This window comes from Peromyscus californicus, unplaced genomic scaffold (assembly GCF_007827085.1).
Source record: "Peromyscus californicus insignis strain IS unplaced genomic scaffold, ASM782708v3 Scaffold_12__1_contigs__length_115047231, whole genome shotgun sequence".
Lineage (NCBI taxonomy): Eukaryota > Metazoa > Chordata > Mammalia > Rodentia > Cricetidae > Peromyscus > Peromyscus californicus.
In genome coordinates, this window is record NW_026294413.1 from 90,558,085 (window position 1) to 90,571,856 (window position 13,772).

Consider the following 13,772-nt stretch of genomic DNA (forward strand, 5'->3'; position numbering starts at 1 on the left):
TCACTCCAGTGGATGAGTGTGGAGCTGTACAGTTCTGTGGACAAGGTCTGTAGGCTTCATTGCTGGAGAAACAGCTCCTGGTAGACCAGTTCTGTGGTTTGCCTTTGTGGGTCATTCTTAGTAGATCACTCCAAGAGCTCTTCTGTAGTTCTTCCAATAATTCTGTCATCCATGTGTACATTTTCTTAAAACTTCTTGACTTCTCATACTAAACAGAATCAACTCGGACCCTGACTCATATTAATAATGCAAACCAGGAAATACACAGCAGCAGACTCTAACTGAAGGTGGAGGCTAAGACCTGAACTGGCAGGGTTTGAAGGTTTTAAGACTCTTGTATTGGAAAAGAGTCTGAAAGTTCAAGGAACACAGTGATAAAATAGTTCCTTAAATTGATGGTCTTGGTTGCCTAGAATGATGTCTGTGTTAAAAACAAGAATTTTTGGGTGCAGTTCTCAGCACCCACATGGTGGCTCACATACAGGGATCTGATACCATCTCTTCTTGTTAAGCTTCAAACCCAAGACAAATGGCTGAGGTGCTTATTTAACATATCAAAGTTGGACCTGGCATCTAGGTTCTCCCAGCATCCCTCAGTCCCTACCTGTTAGACTATGGCTAGCATACCCTGCCCTCTATCCTGAACTCTCCAGCCCAAGGGCTATGCTACCCTTCCCCAGAGGCCCTTCCCTACATAATCCAGACATTTTGGTTACCCACCCTTTTGTATCTTTGGCCTTCTGGCTGCTGCACCTGGTTCCTCTCTCTCCCCTCTCTCTGTTCCTCCCCTTCTCTCACATGCCCCAGCTCAGTCTGGTCATGTCCACTCTGGACTCTCCCAGATATCGCTGCCTCTGACTATGCTCTCCCATATATCGACAATAAACTTTCTCCTCCACCATACCTAGGAACAGTCATGTCTTTTCCTTTTCATTTTTTTCCCATTCACTTCTGACCTCTACAGGCATCAGACAGACATGGTGCACACATATATACAAGCAAAACATTCACGCACATAAAGTGAAATAATCTAAAAACAATTTTTAAAATAAAAACAAAGTTTTGTTAAATTTGTCTGCAGTGGCAAACCTCTACCAGGAAACTAAGCACCATGTGGCTTTTAAATGTAGTGGGAAGCATAAAGAAAGATGATCATAGGTTCTGGGGGTTGATTCTGCTTTGTTTTACAACAATTTCTAAGCTACACTGTTTATTGTACTGCTTGAAACCAAACCAGAGTGCCAATACGTCACTACAACTACAGAGATTCCCATCTAAATCTTCGTGACACTGCAGGTACAAAAATACTGGGACATACTTTCAAAGAACTGATACTTTTCAAAATACAGCAAACATTTTCATTTATGCTTGAGAAAAGGAAGTCTTCAAAGAGGTGTGCATTTCAAACCATCACAGGTGACATGTGAGAGAATTTCTGCAGCCAAACATCTTTAAAATTTAACCAATGGCAGTGTGTCAGCATATTTAAAAATCATAGGACCCATGTTGCCCATGACGAACTCTTCATGATGCTGTGTGTTTGGAGCAAGATGTCCCAGTAGCATAAGTTCCATGGTGGTTTGGTGTTCTCTGGAGATTAAAACTGTTCTTGTTGGGATAAATGTAGCTCAAAATACAACCCAGTTAACCAATAATGCCCTTCTGCCACGGTCCAGTAACTTCCAGGACATTCCCCTAACACTAGTTTTGTTTTGGGGCCTTATTCAGAGTTTTGAGGATTCTATCTGTGCACTGTGATCTTAAGCACATCTATAAAAGCAATTCTCTGACAGTCTAGATGAGAGAAGGTAATCGGATGATCCATTTACCTAGCATTGTGTATCATGTGCCACCTTCTTCTGACTGTTAGTTGAAGATATTGGTTGATTTGATCAATTTGGCATTGAGTGATGTTAGCTAACATGTACTGCATCAGGAAGCTCTCCATATTAACTACATCTATGTTTAACTCCTTAGAAATAAAGGGACAATATCTTCCTGTGTAAGGCTCAGTTTACAAACACTGGTGTTCATAAGAGTTTTGTGAAAGATCTCAGTGTGTGTTCTTATGCCTGCATTCTTCATGATGTTGTGATTTGTGTTAAGAATCATTTCAAATTCAGTGATATCATTATTCTGACAGCCATTGACTTGATTTATCATTACTAGAATTGTTGTAAGGTTTGGCTTTCTGTGGATCAAATGGATTTATTTTAAATTTCATCCGTATATTTGCTGGGGCCAGATATTTTAAATGAGCGGTAATTTTGACTTTCTGATTGATTGTAATTCCCCAAATAATCAGCATATTCCTTTCTCTATTCACCACTCAAGTGCATTTTGCTGTCACCCTGTGTCACCCTCACTGTGAGGGACGGCAGACTTGATGAGAAGGGACCTCATAGCGTGCCTTAAGGGTTTCTGTTGTTATCTGCCTGTGTTCTCTGTGCATTTGACTCTCCAAGGCGAACATTTCTAATGACTGTGTACCTCTCCCCTCTCCCCGGGGCGGGGGGGGGGGGGCATCGTTTCTATCACCAGTCTGGCTGCACTGATACAGCTAGCTTAATCATTTTAGAGATATTCTTCTCTTTATCTTGAGCCTTGTGTTTGTTTTAAACCACAGTGTGCCGTTGAGAGCATGGTCCTAAGTTTCCAGTGTTGCTTCATAAAATTCCTCAGGCAATCCATTTGACATTTTTTTTTTTTTTCGAGACAGGGTTTCTCTGTGTAGCTTTGCGCCTTTCCTGGAACTCACTTGGTAGTCCAGGCTGGCCTTGAACTCACAGAGATCCGCCTGGCTCTGCCTCCCGAGTGCTGGGATTAAAGGCGTGCGCCACCACCGCCCGGCCCATTTGACATTTTAAAAGTCAGAATTTTGTTTAGAAGTGGAGATAGCATTAAAATATAATTAATTGAGAATATAGAATATTAATGCACTTTATATTAATTTAAGAGTATTAATGAATTTTCAGAATAATTTCCTGTTCCTATATTTTGAATCTATGCCAATAGCTGCTTGAATCTATTCATTATTCCTGGGAAACTTGTCAAGTTGAAATTGATCTTAACCACTTGTTTCATTGATTTAAATCCCTCTTCTCCCTTTTTATCTTCAAGTTCTAAAACCTTTTAGAAGCTGCTTAATGTTGCTTCAGCATCACCTTCTTTTTTTTTTTTTTTGGTTTTTCGAGACAGGGTTTCTCTGTGTAGCTTTGCGCCTTTCCTGGAACTCACTTGGTAGTCCAGGCTGGCCTCGAACTCACAGAGATCCGCCTGGCTCTGCCTCCCGAGTGCTGGGATTAAAGGCGTGCGCCACCACCGCCCGGCGCATCACCTTCTTTTAATGCTCTGGAAATCTATAGCGATTTTCCATTTGCCTCAGAGGTAACTATTCTAGAGTATTATAGACCGTAATTCTCCTTCCCATCACACAGGAGTTCATCCTCCTTGTCAGACATCGCGGCTGGGAGCCGGGGAAGGGAAGGATATATTAGAAACAAGTTCTTTCCATACTGCCCCCCACTCAGAGACATTGTGTTCAGCTTCTCAAAAACTTTTTTTTGAGGTTTTAAATTCCTAGTTCACGGCACAGTGAAAATAGTAGGAAGTTTTATATTAGTATGAATGCCCTAAAACAATCTTGTCTTAAAGCTACCACTAGGCTGTCTAACTAAAGTCACACGGGTTGAGCCTGTGAAGTGCTAAGCTGGCTGTTGGTTGAGTTCATAGTCTTGTCAGGTCTCCCACATGGAAAATTATGGTAGTGACTAAGGATGCATGCTAGGAATAGGGTCTGGATACTCTCAGCCTCCCAGTCAATGGGCTCTTGACTCTCCTGTTCTGATTGTGAAGTAGTTCTGTTCTCGCGTAAAGAGCCTTAAAAGTCACACACAACACAATGTACTGCAGAAAGGTACAACTCACAGCTGCATAAGACATAACTTTTGAATTTTCTGTGCACATATATCCAGGAAGTTGCAGAAGTAGAAACACACCTGTTCTTCTCTTTCCCTCCTCTCTCATTCCTTTCCTTCTGGCCCATGAGTAGAGCCTCTTGGGATTCACAAAGACTGTTCATTCCATTCCCACTAAACTATCCTGATTGAAAATTAGATATAACATAGGAAAAGCAAGTATGTAAATATAACATTGTATCAAAGAAGAACTGTTCAGACGTAAGTTTCACTTAACTTGACAAATAAACAATACAACCCAGCAAAACAGAGCCACAGCATGCTAACCAAAGACCTGCATATTGCTTCCTTGTTGATGAAACCCAAGGTGGCAAATTCAAATACTTCCCTTAAGTGTATCCAGTGCAGACAGAGCTGCTTCCAAGGCAGGAATGGCCTCAGCCAGGTCACTCTCACACTCATTCTTCAGAGCCTGGGCTTCTTCTGCCTTCCCACTGGCTATCTCTTCATCCAATTTCACAAACTTTCTTTTTGCTTCTACTTGTGCAGATTCTATCTCAATAATCTGAAGAAAAGACATGAGGTAAAAATAAAGACAAATTTTCAAGTAACCTATTGCTTCTTCAAGCCTAGAGTCAAAAACTATTTGAAAATTAGGGAATCCAACACATCATTTTGGACAGTAGAAAGATTTGTTATGAAAAATTAAGTTATGAAATTCGAAGATACATGGATAATGCTGGAAACAATCATTCTGAGTGGTAACCCAGAAAGACAAATGTCATATGTCTTTTGTGGATGTTAGTTTTGTATCTTTTTTTTTTTTTTTTTTGGTTTTTCGAGACAGGGTTTCTCTGTGTAGCTTTGCGCCTTTCCTGGAACTCGCTTTGGAGACCAGGCTGGCCTCGAACTCACAGAGATCCGCCTGGCTCTGCCTCCCGAGTGCTGGGATTAAAGGCGTGCACCACCACCGCCCGGCTAGTTTTGTATCTTTAGATAGCTTTATCTCATTCAGAATACCACAGATATCAGAAAATTAATAAGGGAATGGAGAGGGAGAAGATTTCAAAGGAGGGAAGACAGAATGCAGTGATACAAAGAAGAAAGAGGAATAATGGAACAGGAATGGTCAAACGGGGTTGGGGGTGGGAGGCTGGTTAGTGGGAAAAGTACAGGGAGGGATAATTAACATGAAAGACTTTCTGAAAAGAAAACCACATGAAAACTACTATTGCAGAAGGCTCCTAAAATATAAACATTTACACACACAGAGAACTTCAATGCAGTTACCCTAAAATAATGCCCTACTAACCACAGGTTAACAAAAAGCCCAGTGTCGGGAATGTGCTACCTCTATAGGATTTGTTGGCCAGTAAGGTTCCACTGACACCTAAATATAAGAGGCTACTATCACTGCTCTGGGTGACCCTCCAGAGCTTCATGGTAAGACCCTGTTGGTGAAGACACCCATACTCAAAGCAAAGAACATGAAGAAATCAAGCTGGTGTTTAACTTGGAAACTTCATCCCTTACTGGCCAGCTTTCATAGTGCTGGAAGGTGCTATGCGTGTTACCAGAAGAGAAAAATAATTATCAATCTTATCTAGCTGTGAACCCTGCCAGCTACCGTAATGACCTGCCTGTCAAGAAAGTCTCATGGTACAACAAAGGAAGAATGGCAGGAGAGTAGTCAAATACTTTCTGATAACATTTAAAGCCCAATTTACAAGATGCAACCCATATTTGGCACTGCTCGTGGGATCAAGAATCACCTAGGCTGTAGATGAGAACCCATCACTATTACTCTGTTGACTCCTGACAACTTCTCATTTTAACCAAAGATTAATGTAGCTCTCAGATCTCATCAGAGAAGCCTCTATGTCACAGCCTTCCCCTTCCGACGTTTAAGATCATTGTAGAAGAGGGGGTAGAAAGACTGTAAGAGCCAGAGGCAGTAGATGACTACAAGGAAACCTGTTTTCTGGACACAACAGGACATATATGAACTCAACAACTGTGAGAGCATGCACAAGCCACTTGGAAGCTCACACAATGACAATCCCTAGCTGAGAGTTATTGGTAATTGATAGATGTTGGAAGAGAGAGAATTACTTTTTTAAAAAATTTTATTCTTTTTTACTCTACCTCTCAGCTACAGCCTCCCCACACCCAGCTTCCCCATATCCCCTCTGTTCTCATCCCCTAATCTTCTCCTCCTCTGCCTCTGCCCAGGAAAGGGCAGGTCTCCCATGAGTATTAACTAAACATGGCATATCAAGTTGCAGTAAAACCAAGCACCTCCCCATGCACTAAGGCTGGGCAAGGCGACCCAGCATGAGGAGGAGAGTGTCAAAAGCCTATAAAAAGAGTCGGAGACAGCCCCTGTTCCTAACATCAGGAGTCCCACAAGGGGACCAAGCCACACAACTGCAACCCATAAGAGGAGTGCCCAGGTCAGTCCCATGCAGGTCCCCGGTTATTTGTTGGTCTAGTCTCTGTGAGTCCTTATGAAACCAGGTTAGTTGATTCTGTGAGTTTACTTGTGGTGTCCTTAACCCCTCTGGCTCCTACAATCCTTTGGCCCCTGGTAGGTCTAACATACTCCAGTATTTAGGAGTCTATAGGTAGCACTAATAGGACTCAATGAGTTAAAAAAAAATGAGGACATGAAGTTGGGTGTGTATATAAAGGGGAGTGCATCTGGGAGAAGATGGAGAGGGGGATGAAGATAACTAAAATACAATGTATGAAATTCCAAAAAAACTAATAAAATACTTTAAAACAAAAAGATAGGTCTACCAAAGAGAGTGGGAGGTGTGGCTCTGTTGGAGGAAGTGTGTAGTGTCTCGGTTCACTTCCTGTTGCCTTGGATCAAGGATGTGGAACTCTCAGCTCCTTTTCCAGCACCATGTCTGTCCGCATGCTGCTGTCTCTCCACAGCAATGAAAACCTTAACTGAGACGGCCCTTAAGGTAACACATGTAGCCGGTCTCTAGAGAGAATTTCGCTGTAATTGTGCCTCCTTCTGCACACAGGATTATGTTACACCAGGAAACTGTTCCAAATGGTGCTGTACTTCCATAAGCCTAAAATACACTGCCGGTGTCGGGTTCTAGAAGTTGGAACCAACACTGGCCACGAAGTGTGGTGAAAAAAAAAAAAAGATAGGTCTAGCTGGGCACTGGTGGTGTGCACCTTTAATCCCAGGAAGGCAGAGACAGGAGGATCTCTGTGAGGCAGCCTGGTCTACAGGGTGAGTTCCAGGTAGTCAGGGCTGTTACACAGAGAAACCCTGACTCAAAACAAAACCAAAACAAAACAAAACAAAAAGAAAGAAAGAAAAAAAGAAAGAAAGGAAGGGAGGAAGAAAGAAAGGTCTAAAACAAAGCAAAAAGAAAGAAAGATAGGTTTAAAATGAGACTATAAATGCGGCCTTATTTGGAGATGGGTTTCATACCAGCCTCTGAAAGTAACAAGCATAGAGAACCAGTGAGGTACCCAGTCAGTAGAAGAGCATAAACTCCACAGGGTCTAGTAACAAAAAGTTAAGGCTTAGTTTCAAGACTAGTGTTACACAATTCAATTGTTTTTCGACATCAAGAAAAACACTGATTTCCTACCTGCATCATACGTGCATTTTCAATTTTAGCTTCCTCCAATTTGGGCTGCAGTTCAACAAGCTCCAGTTGCATTTCCCCAACCTAGACAGACAGTTTGCCATTAAGTTTTCACTGCTGTAACAGCTGACAAAGAAATTAGAAACTTAAATGCATCATACAATGCTGGCCATGAGAAATCCTAATTTTCCCAGTTCTTTGCATGATAAAAAAGAACCATGAGAGCATATCCAGTCCTGTTCACAAAAGATTATGAATCTTTTAGGTATTTTACAGGGCACTGGAACAAGTGACCATGGAGGAAATGAAACCAGAAAAGATGTCAGCTCAGGTATTCTCATTGTACTATGGTATACAAATAAAACACTAGTAAGTATTAATAGCACTGGACTCATTAGAAAAAACCCATCTTATATTTAACATCTGCTACAATAGAAAGCCAAAATAGATTTCTTATATTCTCAGATGACAACAAATTATTTAAAAATAAAACAGAATGTATTTGAGTCTCTGTGGTCTGGGCAACTTAATGAGTTTCTCTAAAACTTATTCATCTATAAAATGAGGACATAAGAGTGACTACCTCTGGAGTTGCTAAGAGAGTGACTGAGACAGTGTATGTGAAATATATGACAGAACCTTGTAAATAACTTACAGTCAACAAACAGTTGCTCTTGTTTTTGTTATTATTTTTTGCATTTATCAGTATATATTATTATTTTGGAAGCTTCTCAAGTTTACCTGAGACTCAGCAAAAGCTAACTGGTCAAGTCCATTCACGTAGCGTTGTTTGGCTTCCATGACAGCTTGCCGTTTCTTAGTCAACAGTTGCCGAAACGAGCCAATAAGTTCGAGATAAGAAGTAGCCGTAACATAGTTATGTCGTCCTAACTCTTCTAAGAACCTAAAAAAGGGGCAACAGACAACAGTATAAGTAATGGATTTCACAATCATGTAAATTCAGCATAGCATTAACCATAGGCAATTATGAATAAAGGTTAAGGTTTATGCAGAACATGCTAAGTATTTTAACTTTCTGAAACTCCAGAAATCTATACATAACCACATTCCAAGTTCTTACCTGAAAAATATCAAAGACCAATGACACATTTAAAAAGCACAAATCAACAAAGGTGTGTATAAAGGGTGAACTACAGCAAAAAAAAAAAAACCCAAAACACAGTCTTTATTTTTCTATGTCATATACCAGGAAGCTCTAGATTTACAAGCCACTCAAGCTATTGAATGAGGTAGGCAAGCATCCAGAAAGGGAACTGCAAATGGGACAAGTATGAGTTACATGGCATGTTACATGTTGACTGAATGTATAAGGCCACACACACAAGACTAGTATACACACACACACACACACACACACACACACACACACACACACACACACACAGAGAGAGAGAAGGATATACATAAGATATACAAGTATGCAGACTACAGCACACTGCTTGGACCACTGTCCAAGCCAATCACACTGGATAACTGACTTTAGATGGGCAACATAACAGCACTTAAGTTCATGCCTCTATGAAACAAGGATTTAGAGATCAATAGTTAAAACAATCACTACTAAGGTATCTACCCTCCCCTGACCATCCAATTAGCTCACCTTTTCTACAACTTTTACCCAGTGTCTTAGTAGTAGTGTTTTCCCTAAGAAATCTGCCACACTAACCATTGTTGATCAGATCAGGGTTGGGCACTGCACACAATGATAATCACACTTTGGGATAAATGTGGAGCAGGAAGCTAGAAATAATTGGCTAGCTTCTCCCTCTACCTAAAACTGCAAGAAGTATGCTCAAAAGCAAAGAGGCAGACAGCTTCCTCTAAACACAGTCAAAGAGGAAGAAAGGAAATGTCCAGAGGGAAGCAGTGATACATATCGAGAAAAAAACACTTGTGTGTTTTTCGCAGATTCTAACTTCTTCTGGTTGTTTTTCAGATCTTTGTGAGACATTCGTGGACCTTCATAATAAATTCTTCCTTTCTATTACTTCCTAGCTGAGGGTTTCAACTAATTAAATAACCAGAAAGATTAGAAGACAAATAATATCAAAATGTTGAACTTTCATGGAAAATACAAGGCACTTAGAATACAAGGCATTTGCACAATTTTAAATATCATTACTATTAACCTTTCTGAAAGGGTCATAATGGAAGTATGAAAGTGTTTACAGATCGGGACTATCTCCTCCCGCTCAATCTCAGTAAGCTCCAGGGTTTCTAAGAAATTCACAGCTACACGTTCAAGAGCATCTTCAGGCCATGGCTGCAAAGGAGAAGAAAATTTTATTAGAGATGAGCAGTCTCAGTGGTTAAGAGCTCTGGCTGCTCTTCCAGTGGACCTGGGTTCAAGTCCCAGCACCCACACGATAGCTCATGACTGTAACTCCAAGATCTGACACCCTCACACAGACAAAAGACCAATGTGCATAAAAGAAAAATAAATAAATTATTTTTGAAAAGCTGAGCAGTCTCAGTCCAACAATGTAAGTAGTGACTTCATACAGAAGAAGAGTTTAGGGTTATGAAGTTGAAACTTTAATGAGGAAAACAGAGTTAAGTAGACTGAGGTCTCGATATTTTTTAGATTTCTTTACATATTAAAATGAAAATAAGAATAGCAAACAAGGTTTAATGACACATTACATAGTAAGAACATAATTATATCACTTTTACCACTCCTCTACTTAGATGTCCATTAGGCATCTCAGCTTTAGCATGTCAGCTGTAGAAGATGCTAACTGTCTACTCAATATCAATTAGTCTCTTTTCCCACAGGAGAGAAAAGGGAAAAAACATATTTAATTTGGATTTCTGTCCTTAGAAGTCCTTCATAATCCCTATCATAACATCCAAAGCTGAGGTTCTTCTTAGCTAGTCTTTTCCACATCAGTGAAATGCTTCTTCTGCTCTATCCTGATCTATGCCAACCGTGATCCTGTTCCAGGCCTTCTCTGTTTCCTCTGACTGGAACTCTGTTTTCTCAGACCTTCACATGGCTTGCTCTCTCACTTCCTTCATTATATTTATATCCCAAAGGATCATAAAGGTGTTCCTGGAACACTCTTTCTAGAACAACCTTCTTACTGTCACTATTCAACCTCTTGTAGTGAGTGTGTCCTCAGAACTTACTAAGACCTCACACACCATTTACTCATTTGTCTACTATTGGCTTCCATTCAACCCTTGATAGAATTATAAAATCCATATAAGGAAGGACTTTCCTTTTATCACTGCTGGATCTCCAGTGCTTAAAACAATACTTGATAACAAATATTTTAAATGTTTAATTAAACAGTTTATGCTGCTTTACTTTTTCATTAGAGTATTTTCTTGACTTCCTTTCACTCAGTTTCAACAAGATGCTTGTAATTTTTTCCTTTTAGAGAAGAGCACATTTTAAGATTTTTTTGTTGCTTGTTTGTTTTGTTTGTTGCTGTGGAATAATCCTGTACACTGTGTAAATTATGCTGTGATTGGTTTAATAAAGAAGCTGACTGGCCAGTAGCTGGACAGGGTAAGGTTAGGTGGGAAAACCAGACTAAAGACACTGGGAAGAAGAAAGGTGGAGTCAGAGGAGTCGCCAGTGAGACAGGGAGAGGAAACAGGAGGTGCAAGATGAAAGAGAGGTAATGCCTTATGGCAGAATGTAGATTAATAAAAATGGGCTAATTTAAGTTGTAAGAGTTAGCTAATAACAAGCTTGAGCTATTGGCTGAGCATTTATAATTAGTATTAAGTCTCTGTGCTCATTATTTGGGAACTGGTGAGCAGGAAAGAAAAGTCTGGCTACAGTTTGTATTTTGTTTTTTTGGGAAGCCTTGGCTGTCCTGGACCTCGCTCTGTAGACCAGGCTGGCCTTGAACTCAGAGATCCACCTACCTCTGCCTCTGCCTCCTGAGTGCTGGGATTAGAGGTACAACCCACCACCCTAATATCAGCAGACCTCTTTCAATCAGGAGAAGCCCTGAACCGAAGAAAAATGTTGCCCTTCTTCCAAATAGGGAAGAAATTCTCCTTTCTGACTGCTCTCAGGCTGCCACATTGGTTTTGTTGTTGGCATAAGAAATGAAGGAACACCGGAGATCTTCGAAGTCTTGAGATTCTTGGCCTCCATACTAGAACTGTATCACTGACTCTTTAAGACCTCCAGCTTGTGGGCTGAAGATCTTGACAACCGTAAGACTCCATAATTATGAGGACCAAATCCAGTCATAACTCCCCCACCTTTCACACACACACACACACACACACACACACACACACACACACACACACACACACACACACTTCTCTTTGTATTAAAATTTAAAATATGGGGGCTATAGGCATAGGCTTGCTGGTTAGGAGTACTAGCTGCTCTTCTAGAGGACCCAGCACTCACATGGCAGCTCACAATGGTCTTTAACTCCAGTTCCAGGAATCTGATGCCTCTTTTGGCTTTCTTGGGTGCACAGGTATGAATGCAGGCAAAATACCCATATACATAAAATAAATTAAATTAAACATAAATAAATAAAAAAATATAGTCTAGAGCATGATGTGCTACTGGTGCAATGGTGAGGTTTTCTACAACTTTTTGATTAGATTGGAGGCCTACTCCATAGTATTAAACACACACATACACACTCCTCAAGTGGGAAGAATTAGTTAGTTATTTAACATAAAAGTTTAATAGAGCCGGGCAGTGGTGGCGCACGCCTTTTTTTTTTTTTTTTTTTTTTTTGGTTTTTCGAGACAGGGTGTGGCGCACGCCTTTAATCCCAGCACTCGGGAGGCAGAGCCAGGCGGATCTCTGTGAGTTCAAGGCCAGCCTGGACTACCAAGGGAGTTCCAGGAAAGGCGCAAAGCAACACAGAGAAACCCTGTCTCGAAAAACCAAAAAAAAAAAAAAAAAGTATAATAGAAATTTGGACTAATCACATTATATACAACATATATTCATAATTACACATTTTGTTAAATACACACACACACACACACACACACACACACACATACACACACTATCCTATGGTTCCAAATCCACCCTTCTATATAACTGATTCGTTTTCATACTTCAAAAAGTCACTCTCTTAATCAGTATACACTTTGCATATCACCATTATGCCTCTGTTTTTACTTACTATTGTTTTTTATCTCTTCTAGTCCAGACCATGAATTCTTTCTGGGCAACACATAGCCTTATCAGCTCCCATCATTATAGTAACTGATCAATGAACACTTGCTGAATATTAGTCAAGCTTAAATATGGTTTTGGTAAAATTTTCAGAATTAGCAACTCTGCTCCCTCAAACCCAAATGAAACAAACCTGAAACCAGTCAATAGTACAGCAGTTGATGAGGGATGGGAACTGTCTCAGACGATTGCGGAAGGCATCTCCTATGGGGCTAAAGGCCACGACGATGTGAAGATTAGCTTTGCAGCGATTCACAAAGAAAGCAAACAGGGCTAAGGGACTGAGTTCATCGTGCTTATTGCCAGCCTGAGCTACTGGACGGACACCCTACAGAAGAGAAAACAGAAACCTTGTGAATAAAAATGGATTTACTATAAGGAGATGATCAGAGAGCAGAGTATGGGGTTTGTATGAATTGTCTTTAAAGTTTTATTTTTATACCACTGGATGTTTAAAAACAAATACCTGTCAAGAATTTACCTGGTAAAGATAATCAGAAAAACCCATCAAGATTCAATGCAGGCCTACATGCAACATTGTTTTTAGAGAAATAATGGAAATGAATGCAATATCCATCAGCAAGAAACTGACTGAACTCACAAAACAGCCTTGTGACTTTACACTGGATTTTATGTAACCTTCAAACAGCAAAGTAAAGCCAGACTCAGAAAGACAAATATTGAAAGCATGCTTTTCCCCATAAGCAAAATCTAGATTTTATATGTGTGTGTGTGTGTGTGTGTGTGTGTGTGTGTGTGTGTGTGTGTGTGTGTGAGATACACATGATGTACAGTAGAAATGTGGAGAAAGGAGTCTAAAGAAAGGGTGAGGAGAATGACAGGATAATGGGAGGGAAAGAAAAAAGACAAATATTGAAAGTTCTCTTCAAATGTGGAACTTAAAGCAGAAAGGAGACTATCTGGAGGGAGGAAAAGATCCAAGGGAAGGTGACGGGCAAAGCGCAATGTCATAAAGAAACCTAGTAGTTTGCATGCATACTAAAATAATGAAAACAAAACACTTATTATGTGAGTGCTCTT

At 40.3% G+C, this 13,772-nt stretch overlaps 1 protein-coding gene across 1 annotated transcript in view; it reads right to left on the reverse strand.

Moving 5' to 3' along the window:
- Positions 1-13,772, reverse strand: part of Dnah12 (dynein axonemal heavy chain 12) — a 178,081-nt gene that overhangs the window by 54,452 nt on the left and 109,857 nt on the right. Inside the window, exons 47-51 of the mRNA XM_052733823.1 lie at positions 12,865-13,059; positions 9,685-9,818; positions 8,276-8,438; positions 7,538-7,618; positions 4,306-4,482 (exon numbers count right to left, since the gene is read on the reverse strand). Of these exons, the coding sequence (XP_052589783.1) occupies positions 4,306-4,482; positions 7,538-7,618; positions 8,276-8,438; positions 9,685-9,818; positions 12,865-13,059 (750 nt within the window). The remainder of the gene's footprint in view (positions 1-4,305; positions 4,483-7,537; positions 7,619-8,275; positions 8,439-9,684; positions 9,819-12,864; positions 13,060-13,772) is intronic.